Source organism: Rhagoletis zephyria, unplaced genomic scaffold (assembly GCF_001687245.7).
Source record: "Rhagoletis zephyria isolate East Lansing unplaced genomic scaffold, Rhagoletis_zephyria_1.1 Rzeph_scaffold_01338, whole genome shotgun sequence".
NCBI lineage: Eukaryota > Metazoa > Arthropoda > Insecta > Diptera > Tephritidae > Rhagoletis > Rhagoletis zephyria.
This window is the reverse complement of record NW_016158422.1, coordinates 60403-75305: the sequence shown is the minus strand read 5'-3', so window position 1 is coordinate 75305 and position 14903 is coordinate 60403. Positions and strand designations below refer to the sequence as shown.

The following is a 14903-nucleotide window of genomic DNA, read 5'->3' as shown; positions in this document are numbered from 1 at the left end:
AAAAATAAGAATATTAACATTTTTTTGAAAATGGGCGTAGCCACGCCCACTTATGGTTACATGTGTATATCTCGGTAACCGCTGCATCAATTTCTTCCAAACTTGGCACAGTTGTTGGCCCTGGTACAGCATACCAAATGGCCGAAAATTTTTAAAATCGGACAATAACCACGCCCACATCCCATATAACGGTAATTTCGAGAAATACAAATCTCGATAAATCATAAATATTGAAGCTAATTTATTCAAAATGATGGTTGCAACAATTCTTTGCCAGGAAATACGTTTATGATAAAATTTTGGAAAATGGGCGTTTCACCGCCCACTTATGATCACGTATATGTATCTCGCTAACCGTTCTAGCAATTTGTACCAAACTCGGTATGGTTATTGTGCTTGCCACATAAAAGTAAACCATTGAAAATTGTTGAAATCGGACTAAAATTACGGCCGCTTCTCATATAACGGTAAATTTCAGAACTGCTTGAAATTTCAATATTTTGAAATTTAAGGACGCTAGTTTACTTAAAATTTATACACGCCGGCTTATCATGTAGCGGTAGCTTTCGGAAAGGTGGAAAACATATATTTAATACTTGCGCCGCGTATTTAATGTTCGGCTCCACCCGAACTTAGACTTTCTTACTTGTTTTATTTTGAAATTAAAAAATATTTAGAGGTCGCTCAAAGCGCCCAAAGTTTTTCATATATTTTATATGGGTGAAAACAACTTTTCGTAGAAATGGTATAGAGTTCTTAAAAATCATTATTTTTCTATCGTAAAACTCTGTTTATCTGCAAGAGATTTCCAATAATAATAACCAATTGTTTATTTACCCATTTTTTCATCGCAACTATAATTTATAGGTCCGCCAAAAACCCACAAAAACCCCGAAAAATGCAATAGGGCAACCAATAAAAAATCGATAGTATTGAAAAATGGTTAAATAAACAATTAGGTATTATTATTGAAAGTCTCCTGAAGAGAACCAATGTTTTCCGATCGAAAAATATTGATTTTCAAGAATTCTATACCATTTCTACGAAAAGTTGTTTTTCCCCATATAAAAATACATGGAAAACTTTGAGCGCTAAATTTTTTTTTTGATTTCAAAATAAAAAAATAGGGGTATACGTTTTTATACCTTTCATGAGCATGAAATGGTATTATAACTTTGGTCCGATGTTTGTAAGTACCAGAATAAGAAGAGATAGACCCATTAAAATCTATACTTAAATGATCAGAACGGCGAGCTGAGTCGATTTAGCCATGTCCGTCTGTCTGTCTGTCTGTCCGTCTGTTTGTATGCAATCTAGTCTCAGTTTTCGAGATATCCGAGATCAAATTTGGTAGGTGGGTGTATTTTTATAATGTATTAATCATTTGTCGGAACCGGAAGAATCGGACCACTATACCATATAGCTCCCATAGAACTGATTGTTCAGATATGAGATTTTTCGTTATAACTTCTCCATTTATGCAGCTAGGAACATGAAATTTTGCAATACTTCAACCCATTATCAACAGAAAACTTAGAGTGAAAATTACAAAGATCGGGTCACTATAACCTATAGCTCTCATAGAACTGATTGTTCAGATATAAGATTTTTCGTTATAACTCCTCCATTTAAGTATAGACACATGAAATTTTGCACTGTTGTCACTTATTATCAAAAGAATACTTTCAGTGAAAATGGCGAAGATCGGGTCGCTACAATCTATATCCACCATACAACTGATTGTTCAGATATGAGATTTTTGCCATAACTTCTTCATTTATGAAGCTAGGAACATCAAAATTCGCACCGTTTTCACTCATTATTAACAGAATACTTACAGTGAAAATAACAAAGATCGGGTCACTTTTACATAGAGCTCCCATACAAGTGATTGTTCAGATATGCGATTTTTTTTATAACTACTCCATCTATGCAGCTAGAAACATGAAATTTCGCACTATTTTCACTCATTATCAACAGAAAGTAAAATTAACAAAGATCGGGTCACTATAAGACGGACAGACAGTCACCGCTTAATCGATTTCTCTTTTCATTCTGATCATTTATGTATACATTTGTCTATATCTATCTCGATTCGTTTTGCCTGTTACAAACAACCGTTATGTGAACAAAGTTATAATACCCTTGTGCACAAGTGCGCTCGGGTATAAAAATATGGGAATATTTTTTTCGGTATAGAACAATCCTAGGGGGTGAGAGCATAAAAATTCCGACTTTACTTTTTCACATGCATTTTTGGACCAATCTAATGCACATACCACTTACACTACATAGATTCTACTATTTAATTTGATCGCTTGCAATTGGAATTCAACAAATAACAAAGGTAGTAAGTATAGAGGTAAACAGCGTCCACTCTACGTTAGAAAATGTATTCAATTTACCGATATATTCACCAATTGACTACATAAGTCGTATGCCACAGACGAGGCCATCACATCCTTATATTGTTAATTATTTAGAGTATACAAATTTTTTAAATTATGAGAGTGTCCCTGGTAACTTTACAACTATAAGCCCAGGTAAAAAACCTGGGGAAGCACCGGTAAGCAGTATCAGAGGATTGCTTTATGTAAATGGTGAAACCAAATTCAAGTTGCGTCATACCGACTGCTGGACATAACTGCCACAAAAACGAACTTTGTTATTAAAGCAATATGAAACGGAGCTATTGTACGATGGTCCAAAAAAATTGATCAATCTAAACACAACAGCCTTCAAAGGTTAAAGCAATATATACACAAAGATTTTCATTCGTTTTGTGATAATCTACCTCGACAAATACATTTTTATGAAATATACTATGTTATACAAATTTGCTTTATGTATACAAATATGAAAGCATTTAATAAAAATTCAATTATATTTATATTGAAATTATTTCTTGTATATACGAGCTTTCATTGGATATCACCCATCGAAACTTTGAAACAGTGCATTGGGTCAAGTTAATACGCTGACCAAAAAAACAGTTCGCATCTCTGGCAATTTCATGGTTTGTACAAAATATGTGTCCACTTACCACTTTGCATTAAGTTTTTACAAAATTCCAATAAAAACGTTTCTGACCATTTTTCATTACATAACAAGAGCAACGGGCAGATGTAGTTTAGATTTATTGTGGGTACCTGCCGTAGTATACGGTCGAAACTCCACCGAGCCCGTTAAGCTCGCGGATTAATTTATGCCTTAATCATTGCCCTGAAATGCAAGCATTTCAGTACCAAAGGCAGTGTGGGAGGACACACTCACCACCTTGGTGAGGCCGAAACCTACCTAAAGTCTCTGCCGTTCTTTGGGTCCCGGCACCCGGATGCAATGCAACTCCACATCGAACCCTTGCGAGTTCTCCCGTATTCGGGTATCAAACCACAGCCCCCGCGATACTCCCCGAAGGGCCCTACCTCACTGAACAGACTGGAGTAATGCTCGCCAGCCAGACTTGCTTGACCAGCTCGAGTCACGCAACCTACTAAACATACCAGAATACACATGCTTAACCCCACAACTAGTAAGATCTGCTTTTTCTTCCACACATTCACCAATTTCCACGGTTTACCACAAAACTTACACCGTGTTTTACAACATTTTCAACGTTTCTCCACGTATCCAACATTTTCCACGTTTCCAACATTTTTCAACATCTTCATCCAGCTCGTCTCGCTCCTCTCACAAGACTTACTGGTCTCATTCCACCCCGGGCTGTTCCTCCCGGAGTGAAAATCGACATTCAACCCTTGTTCGAGTCACTTGACTCACCTCGTTCATTCTGCTCGTCTCGCTAACCTCACAGGTCTTACTGGCCTTACTGGGGAGCACTTTCCAGCCCGGGTGGACAATAGGCATGGAATTGCTCCTTTTCTGGTTTTCCACACCCGCTCGAGTAGCTTGACGAGCCACATTCTTCCTTGCAAATCTTACCAGCTGTACGATCTTACATGTGCATCTGGCCTGTCTTTTGGCCTTGTTCGTCTCACTGGCTTTGCTTATCTAGCCAACGAACACACTCCAGGGGCATCTGTTCGCCCGCGGTACCTTGTCTTAAGTCTTTGGTATGACTTTCGAAAGCCGAAGACTCTTCTTCCAATTGAGCCTACAACCGACCAAGGATTGGTAACCGCAATGCGGAACCTCCCTGGGTTTGTTGGTACGGTAATCTCCACATAGGAATCTGTGTAAGACCATGTTCTACACAGGTTCCCATGCGGAGCATCCCTGTTAGTTCATGCTGATATGGAAGCCCCTCAGGGCCCCCATGTCACCACTTAAGATCTGGCCCCGCGACAAGGACAAGTTAATACGCTGACCGAAAAAACAGTTCGCATCTCTGGCAATTTCATGGTTTGTACAAAATATGTGTACACTCACCACTTTACATTAATTTTTATTACAAAAATCCAATAAAAATGTTTCTGATCATTTTTCATTACATAACAGGAGCAACGGGCATCTGTAGTTTTGGTTTAACGTGGGAACCTACTGCATTTAAGCAATTTTGACTCCACGGAGCCCCTAAAGCTCAACGGATCAAATCAATGCGAAAATCAGCGCCCCGAAATGCAAGCATCTCGGTACCAATTGGCAGTGTGGAATGGACACACTAACCACCTTGGTAGGGTTCGAGGCCTACCTAAACCTCTGCCGTGCTATGGGTCCGGCACCCGGTTGCAATGCAACTCCACATCGAGCCAACACGACTCTTCCCGCATTTGGGTTTAAACCACAGCCACCACGATACTCCCCGTAGGGCCAAGCCGCACGAGCAGATTGGGGCAAGCTCCAAGGGCAACTGCTCCCGTGGTACCAGAATTAAGTCTCCGGTCAGACCTCATGGCCGAAGCGCCTACCAGTTGAGCTACCATACTATGGACTGGCGACCATCCCACCACCACATTTCTACTCATCTCGTCTTCGCCTTTTGAAAACTTCCCGCGCGAAAACCACCAAGTTTGTCACCGCCATATGTGTGGAGAGGGTACTACCGAAGTCGTACCGTCCATCCGTCCATTTTACCCCCATGCTGTCAAGATTCGTCACGTCCGAGTATCTTGGGCATTCACAAAGCACGTGCTCGACATCCGCTCCGCTCTACACTCACACCCCTCAGAGTCATGGAGGTTCCTCTTACGCAAATAAGCATTAAGAGGACCGTGCCCCGTTAGTAGAAAATATAAACTCAGGCAATGCCTGAAGTCCGGATTTTCTCCCATAAACCCTACACTCGGAATGAACCGGTATGTGAGGCTACTGTCCCAACGGTCCTGCCACATACCATGGATTCTGTCATCCAGCAAACGTTTGCATTCAAGGTATCCCCTCTCCAGGTCACTGTCGGAATTCCAACCCGTCAAGTTCGGCAGTCCGATTCCCCTTCTTAACCTGAATGTCATAGCTCGCGCAACGACCACCAGGTCAAGAGGGGGCTCCCCCATCAGCACCTGCAATGCCTCCGTCGACACAGTGCGACACACCGGTAGACAAGCCAACAGCAATACCCTCTGACAAGACAGAACCTTCCGGCGACCCACAGCCAACATAACTGTCTCGAACCAAATAGCGGAACCGAACGCGGCACAAGCCACAAACAGGCCCCGATAGATGGTACGGACAGCACGCCGGCCCAGGCCCCAGTCACTTCTCAAAACCCGACGCACCTGCCCCACCACACCAACAAGGCGCTCCTTAAGGCGCACCAGATGGGGGGTAAACACCATACGCTCACCCATGGTCAGCCCCAAGTACCTGCCTTGCGTCACTTACTTACCGCTAACCCCATTCACCCGCACCAGTGGCGTACATCCCAACGACAACTTGCCCTTGAGCAGCATTGCCACCGTCTTGCCCACCGATATATCCACTCCCACAAGGAGCAACGGGCAGTTAACTAATCGAGTCCTGAACTTCTATACATTGCATCTAGGCCTAACGGCAGTATTATGTACAAATCGCATACGATTCCATACCGCCAAAAGCAAATTTAAATCGTGTATAAAAATAGTTATGTGCTCTAAAGCGTCGCAAATTTTGATCACGTCGTAACTGGTAAATTTTTTTTTTTTCATAAATCAAATTCGTCTGAATGTATTCGTCACATATATTCACAGATAGTAATACATGAAAACCTGCGCATGCGCAAAACGTACATTTGGCCCAAAACTATCTCCCTTTGGTTGCTGAATATAAACACATTGCGCAGATAGTATAATGCCAATATAGAAGTATTAAATATATGATTATTAGAACATTGAACGAGTGCTTAACATATACTGGATTTTAATCTAGTAGCCAAAGTTCAAAAAGGGGCTTATTACATTTCAAAAAAAGGAATTTTGCTGTGATTGGAAGAAAGAAAGGTCATGTGAAGTTTTTCCTTACAGCGGTGGGTGGAAGATCTACAGGCTTCCAAAAATGTAAAAAAAACTACAGTTACATGGATTTACTCGAGCGCGTCAGATATTGATAGTGAATAAATCAACGGAGATAGGCTAATCTGCCGGTTTACATGGTAGGCGTGGGCGTACGGAAGTGTTAAAAATGGGTGACAAAAAAATTTACTCGAGCGCGTCAGATATTCGCAAGGGATGTTAAATGGGTCCGAATGAACCTCCCATTCAATAATCGGACGATTCAGATGTGACGCAAGCTCGTGGCGTCTTTTTGAAGAGACAAAAAAATCGCCATTTGAATTTACTCGAGCGCGTTAGATTTTCATACAGAAGGTTCATTCCGATGCCCTGGTCGTCCTGTTCCATAATCTTGGGGGTTTTCTTAATCTGACGCGTCATGACGGTTTAAAAAGTAATTTCGTTTCTGAGATGCACAGTGAACCAAACATATATTATTGTAAACAATTATTATTTTATCCGTGCAACTATCATGCAGCAAGTCTGTAAAAAGAGTGAGCAAGAAGGGAGCGGAGTTCCAAATTTCTTCATGTATAAGTAAACTTAAGGTTGCCGAATTCAAAATTAACTGAGAAATGCGTGTTTTTCTTACATACAAATTCGTATGGCTAGTGATTTTAGCTGAGAAATTAGTAAAATTTACATACAGTCAATCAATGAAGTTTAGGTACAGCGAATTTTTTACAATACGGGCAACTATTTTTTAAATATTTTATTTTTCGATAATTTTTTATAAAAATATTTTTAATTCTACAACAACTTAGAATTACTATTGATTTTTGGGAAATTTTTTTGTTGAAGGTGTCGCACATTTTTTCCATATATGTAAAAAAATTATCAAACATTATTTTATATGGAGAAAATGAGCGATACCTTAAAAAAAATTGCTGAAAATCTATGGTAAGTCCTAGCTACCTCAAAGCACTTGTTATACTTAAATTTAATGGGCTAAAAACTGCATACTCAACTTTTTCTAGAGAGCGCCAATAAAAAGTACAATATTTGAATGAAATTTTGCAGAATTTTCTTTAATTTTACACAAGGTTTGGAATTCTGATTTTTGGGGTATTTATTGTAGAATTAACCATATTTTTATAAAAAATTAGCGAAAAATAAAATATTTAAAAAATAGTTGCTCGTATTGTAAAAAATTCGCTGTACCTTAACTTTATTGACTGACTGTACATAAGTTAAAAAAGTAATTTTTGACTGATATTTGTTGAGCTAAAAGTTACATCATGTGCTACTAATTTTTCTTAATAAAATTTTAATCTAATACTCCTTCGATTTACGATTCTTTCAATCCTAATTCAAACTATTTTGAAACTGGGATTAAAGTAAACGTAATCGTAGACGCATTTAATTACACATGTAATTTCATCGCCCAGCTCAAATTTAGATAAAGGTTTTGATTCGAAATGCACATACTTATGTACATATGCAGCGAAGCAACACACAAGCCTTTAGCGTGACTGGTATCATTTGCGAGCATTTGGTCCGCTGGGGTTTTGAAAAACCGCAAGTGCACGCGACAATATTTGTTGACGGTTTTCGTTACTCCGGCTTGTGGAAATCGTCAGATTATATACTTCCCGTTATCCTCAGCTGTTTGCTTCATAATAAAAAAAAATTGACCGCGCTCGAGAATGTCAAGGTAACGTTTTTTTTTTTTTTAAGTTTGCGACCCTCCCAATCCCCTTCGTCACGCTCAAATCGTCAGAGTATTGAAATGCACACTTTTCAGCATGTAATTAACCCACTATTTGTTGATCTGATGAGCTCGTGTAAATCCACCTATCAACTTTTTTTTCTATTCTGATCAGCTGTCCTATGCGCGCGGCTCTATACAGATGGCATAGATTTGGCAGAGGTACTCAACAGGATGCAGGGTATCCCACATATGTTAATCTGACGCGCTAGAGTATATTCCCGAATCCCCTCTTGGGCTCTCCTACTAATAGGCCTTCAATTGAGCTTTAGGCTGTGTGCGCGTTGATCTAAATTTTAGTACTTAACCTAATATTCCACGGGAAATTTCCAACACTGCTACAATTTGGGAAAACAACTGCTAAAACTGTGCGAGTTCATTTGACAACCTAAATTGTTTGGATATAATTGAAAACATAAAACATAAAAACATAAAAGTGGACATGGTTCGCCTCCTTCCATTGTTTCTAACGGTATAAAAGTTGTTTGGTGCAAATTAATAGGGGCGGTGCTAGGGGTTTGCAAAAGTAGACTTTTCACTATTTTCAAAAGCTTATATTTCGAAAATTACTGTACCGATTTTCAAAACGTGGATAGGGTTGGAAAGGGAATTGAAATACCTGATATTGTATACTAAACAAACTAAATAATAGCAATTTTTTAAATAAAAATGTATATTTTTCTTAAAAAGATACGTAGTTAACTATATTGAAAGACTGATGTTTTCCAAACTTTCACTATTTTTTTAATATTGTTTTGTTCTGATATACATATCTTATAATTTTTTTAAGAAGAACATACATTTTGATTTAAAAAAGGACATAATCTCATTTTTGTCGAAATATACATATATTATTTTTATTGATATACATACTTAATGAAAGGCATTTCAATTACCTTTCCAACCATATCAACGTTTTCAAAATTGGTTCAATAATTTTCGAAAAATAAGTTTTTGAAAATATTGAATTGAAAATTCCACTTTTACCACCCCTTGCACCGCTCCTTTTAATTTGCAGCAAAACCAAATTAATACCATCAAAATCAAGAATAAGAGGCGAGCCACACCCACTTTTTCCTTTTTCTAGCTCATCGGGCACAATTCTTTAATTTTACCAAAATCAAAGATATTTATACTGACATTTTTCTGTATTTTCTTTTTTGTGCAATACAAAAGATAAAAACTACTTAAAGCTTCTAAAAAAATAGTTGTTCACTTAACCGCGCGCCCATTTATATTTCACAGTTCAATTTAGGTTGAAAAGTACAATCTAAATTGTTCCTATTCACTGCATTACCGACACTTTCCAGTGATTTACGATTTGTTCTCTCTTTAGGTAACAATTTAGACGAGTCTTCACTTTCGCTGGAGGAATCTGAAATTATTTCTAGGTTGTTATAAGACTTTGAGCAGTACTTGTTGAAGGCCCATCAATTTGTTTGATATACTACTTAGCCGCTTAGCGCCTGAAGCTAACAGCCGGTTATTGTCCGCACTCTAATTAGACAGACTTAGAGCCATTTCAACAATATTAGAGTGGACTCTCTGCGAATGTGTAAAATGCAGTTGTTGAGGCTGTCGGAAGGGACAAGATTCCGAGCAGCGGGATCGCTGGATATCGTGCTGGACAGACGGTCTGAAAGTACGACTTCCTGAGCCGCGCTGCCTGGGTAGGTGGAAAGGTCTAGGTCTGCGCGTTAGCTTCTCTATATTTGATTAATTACAACCCAGTACGCTGTGTTCGGTCGGAAAGGACTACTTTCCGAGCCGCCCGGATACTGGATTTCATGTTAGGAGTTCCAGAGCCGAAATTGATATATTTACATACATATTTCGGATATCAAAATTTATTATATTGCACATAATTTGATTATATCGGAAAAATTTTTATTTTTATTCTTCTCGCATATCTGGGGCTAAGAATATCTCTCGCTAGTCGATTTTGGCGGTTCATTAACCGTGCTGAGTAACTGGTGCATAGCATTCTTATGTCCTCATGCACCATATGTATATTAAGATCTTTGTGGATATATTTTTATGCATGATGGCCATTATTTTAAACATGTTGGATTTTTAAAATCGAATAAATTATCAAGGCAATACTGATTTTGGTGCGGCAAATTTTAAAGCTGTTTTTGAGACCTTTTTTGTGCTGATTACGAATTCGTAGTATAAACTATCCATCAGGTCCAGATTTTGAGAAAAACGAGGTAAAAGTGTAAAAAAAATCGCGTATTTTGCAATATTTGAGAAGCTCTGGTAAATAAACAAAAGGTAATAGGACCTTCCTCTTAGGCTTAAATTAAAGTTAGACGTCAAGACTACTATTACGGAAAATACCATCCCTTCACCTGGTCCTGATGGTCACTTAGGGTCATTTATTTGAATAACTCAGTGTGAAGGCAGGACCAGGATAAATGTTTTTGCATAACAATTTATTAAAGCAAAAATTTTTTGGGTAGGCGTCGGAGCCAATGATAACCATCAGTTACCACCTCTGCATGGTTGTAAGTCATGCAGAGTCCCTACGGCTTGTAGCGCTGTGGCTTTGCCGCTTAAACTCTGTACGAGTTTTTGGGGGTGTGCGTCAAGCGGGAGTGTTGAGAACCGGTTATTTATTCAAGTTCAAAAATTGGGTAGGCGCTGTGACCAATGGTAGCTTTTGTACCACCTCTGTATGCTGAAAGTCATACAGAGCCCCAACAGCTTGTAGCGCTTTGGCTTTTGCTGTTTAAAACCACTCCGGAGGAGTGGTGATGCATCAAGCGAGATTGTTGAGCATGAATGAGCAATGAAGAACGAGCGAATTATTTTTAAACACAAGTGCGTGTGTTTATTCGCTGCACTTGGTTTTGGGCGGGAGTGCAATACAAGTGCGTGTGTGTGTTCGCTGTTCTTTGTTTATGCGGGAAATGCATAAGTCGCTTAAACATTATTGAACAATGAAAAAATACTGGAAAATTGTGCTATTGAAGAAACAAAATTGTGCCATAATCAGTTTTTGCTGTTCGATAAATATTTATAAATGACCTTAGGTCAAGGGGCGGGGATCGTATTTTAAGGGATTGTAGTCGAAAGTTCAAGTTTTAATTTAAGCTTAGGGTTCTACCTCCTTTTGGTTTAATTGCAGTAGGTACTCAAACTTCGCCAAAATCAGTTTCTGCTGTTCAATAAATGACTATACATACATAAGTGACCATCAAGTCAAGGTGCAGGGGTGGTATTTTCACGGATAGTACTCGAGAGTTCTAGCCTTAATTAAGGCATAAGTAGAGAGTTGTTTCTTTGCTAGACCTTCTAAAATATTAAAAAAAAATTTGTTTGCCACTTTGGCCTCGTTTTTCTCAAAATTTGGAGCTGATGGAAAGTTTATACTTACGGATTCTTAATCCGCACAAAAAAGTATATCAAAGGCAGCTTTAACGTTTGCCACACAAACAACTTTTCCCATTTTTGATGGCCTCTGTTATATATAGTATAGATAATAACATCGAGTACGAAAGTAAAAGTTTTTTGATTTTAAAAAATGTAGTGTTCAGGAACTATGCGGATCCTATTTTCATGTTGTACTCGACCACAGTAATTTCCCCCGGGAGTATAATTGGCGCGAAGCCCCAGGGGATGGGTATGAAATTTCCGTTATGACTGAATATTTTCTGTAATATAATATTAAAATCTATTTAACAGATACTTTAACACTTGTTCCTACACTTTGGATCGGTACCAGTTTCGGATCTATTTTAACTCTTCTGATAACTCTACCGGATAAAGAGTTACGAAAAGCACAACCTGTGTTAGTGGCAATTAATGGTAATATATGCTTTTTTAACTTAATTTATTATAATAAATAATAAGTTTAATGGCCAATAACTTCAATTGTGCGATTTGCAGGGGGCCCACTGGTTCGTTTAAAGGGTTCAATTACATCAATGTCATTTTTAGACTCATTCGGCTCATTGATTCCATATTCGTCTGAGGCTTGGCGAGATGAGAAGAAAGATCGTAAGTATTAGTTTAAGAAAACAAATACAAACCCAAAGAAAATCTGTGGAAAACCCGAAAGTTTGAACTCAGTAGACATTTTGAAATTTTAAAATTGGTTTCATTAAAACAACGCAACCGATTCTAAAAGTACCCGATTTTGAAAATTATCGGCTATTAAATACTTAAAAGTATGTATCCAAAGTAGTTCTCAGTACAGAACAAAAGCTTAGATGATTCAGGTTCCGCCTAAATTTTTGTATGCATTTATTTAAAACTTACTGAATATTCATAAATACTAAATGCTAAAACATACACTTATGTTGTATTATTATTTTTACAATTTAAGGAACCCCAACAAAGAGTAGCAGTAAAACGAGCCCTACTTTTACACCGACAACTGCCAACACAATATCAAGTACTCCGGGTGGAAATATTTACAGCAGTAGTAGCAATGCTAGCAGTAGTGGCGTAAGTGGAAGCCCTAGCATTGGGTTAGATTCTTTGACAGATAGACAATATATAGTAATCACAAGTGAAAAGCAAACAAAAGTCTTCGATATTGCAAATCAAAGCTGTAATTATCGCATTAATTTATCAGAGATGGATTTTGCAGTAAAAGCGGAAACTATTTCAATGAAAGGTAAATTACATATTTATTTCAATTGGTAATTACACAATTAGCATAATTGGCCTTATCATGAGTTTCATTTTCCCCGAACCGGTTCACTTTCCAATTTTGATTTCCATATATTTACTATGAGTGGAATAAAAATTTTCGGGTGAAATTTTTTCGGACGAAACTCAGGATAAGGCAGAATATGTTTTAAAGTACGAGTAGTTCGCAAAAGTCTACAATTTACTTGAGCCTTTTAGGTGGGACAAATGTAGATTTGTTAATCTGCCTTATCCTGAGTTTCGCCTGAAAAAAAGTTCACCCGAAAATTTGTCATCCGCCCATAGTAAAACCATGGAAACCAAGAGTGAAAAGTGAACCGGTTCGGGGAAAATGAAACTCATGATAAGGCTGAATAATTCCAAAATCACAATCTTGATTGGATAATATTGTTAGTTAAATCAAATCATTGTTGAGGGAAAATAAAGTGTGCTTTGGCTGCAGTGTTTCCAAACATGGGCTTTTCCTACCAAAACTGGTCGGTTTTTTTCCATTTGGTAGGTTGGTAGGCTTGATTGGAATTTGGTAGGTTTCGGGACTACGAGTAATAGTTATTTGAGAAAAATAGAAAATATGTATCTCCAAACATTTTAGCAATTTTGTTTACATGAATATTTCACCGGTGCGTTCGTATAACGGCGGCCGCAAACATGATTCCTCAGATCAATCAAAGAGATTCATAACTTTTCAGGAGGAACTCCGAAAGATACCTTGAATTAAAGGGTCTTTCTGTAGAGACTGATGTAGGTTTTGTGGGCCGGTGAAGGAAACCCCAGAGTATATTCTATGTGCCTGTCCACGAAGCATGTATAGTAGATTGATGCACCTTTGAAAAGGATTGTCTTCTCCATCAAAAATTTTCATCCAAAGTGCTGATCTTTTTAAATAGGCTAAGGTTGGAGCGATTACAATTAGGATTTAGCACAATATATCTTCTTAGGTCGCAACGCGGGTATCTCCGACGTAATAATAATAATATAGTCACTTGAGAGGAATAAATACGCTCGGGTGTTTTGACGGCGAAAAAGGATGCGTGAAAAAAATTTGCGAAAAAAGACGCGTAAAAATGGATTCAACATCATTCCGGAAAAAACTCTTTGGGGAATTCGTATACTCGCAAACATAGTTGACCGCGAAAATAAGTCTTCTTCGTCTTTCTTCGCCGTCAAAGAGGTTAACGCGTCTTTCTTTGCCCTCGCCTATGTTAAGGACCGGTAACTCAATGTCTGGTTAACACTACGGTTAAACATAGGGGTTGGTATCGAAATTCTGCCAGTACAAAATTCGGAACACGAAATTCTGCTTAAAAAAATTCTGGTTTTCAAAATTCTGCTTTTTGAAAATTCTGCTTTTTGAAAATTCTGCTTTTGACAATTCTGCTTTTCAAAATACTGAATTGCAAAATTCTGTATTAAAATATAATGTAANATACCATGATAAAAACATTACAAGGTAAATTCATTCTCTCATTTCATCGGCCATGATTTTTTTCTGACGTTTGCCAACATTTTAAAATCATATAAAACTGAAAATAAAAAAATTAAATTGTTCACAATTGTTGTTGTTTGAGATTGAAAATGAGATTGTGTGTGTGAGTTTGAGTTTTGATTTTAAAATTATATTGTTGGCAAACGTCAGACTGCCTCTCAATGGTTTTACCTTGTTATGTTTTTATCATAAAAAATACTATCTTTTTTAAATTTAATCCAAATTTAAATTCACACGCTTATAAACAAGGTGTCCTTTCGATAATATTACGTTTTTTAAGCTTTTATAAACCAAGAATGATTGTTTTTTAAGCTTTATGTTTATTTTTTAGTAAACNAAGGAATAAAATGGTGAAAATGAAAGAACCAAATACGTTAGATGAGATTGACATGCCACTGAATTTATATGTCCTTGAAGGCGAACTTTTTGTTTTGTCAGAAAAGTGGGTAGATAACGATTTTTTTATAATTTTTGGCACAAAATCTTCATTGCAACTGCTAAGCACCAGCAACTGCTGGGCTGTTGATGGTACTTTTCATGTCGTGCCTCCCGTTATGAGGCAACTTTTTTCCATACATGGCAGAATACATGGCGAAATCGTACCTCTCGTTTTTTGCTTAATGAG

At 37.8% G+C, this 14903-nt stretch overlaps 1 protein-coding gene across 1 annotated transcript in view; it reads left to right on the top strand.

The window, feature by feature from the left end:
• Positions 1-12795, top strand: part of LOC108363691 (syntaxin-binding protein 5-like) — a 47904-nt gene extending 35109 nt beyond the window's left edge. Inside the window, exons 3-5 of the mRNA XM_017617135.1 lie at positions 11821-11943; positions 12025-12135; positions 12464-12795. Coding sequence (XP_017472624.1) covers positions 11821-11943; positions 12025-12135; positions 12464-12786 — 557 coding nt within the window. The 3' untranslated portion in view covers positions 12787-12795. The remainder of the gene's footprint in view (positions 1-11820; positions 11944-12024; positions 12136-12463) is intronic.
• The last annotated feature ends 2108 nt before the right edge of the window (positions 12796-14903 follow it).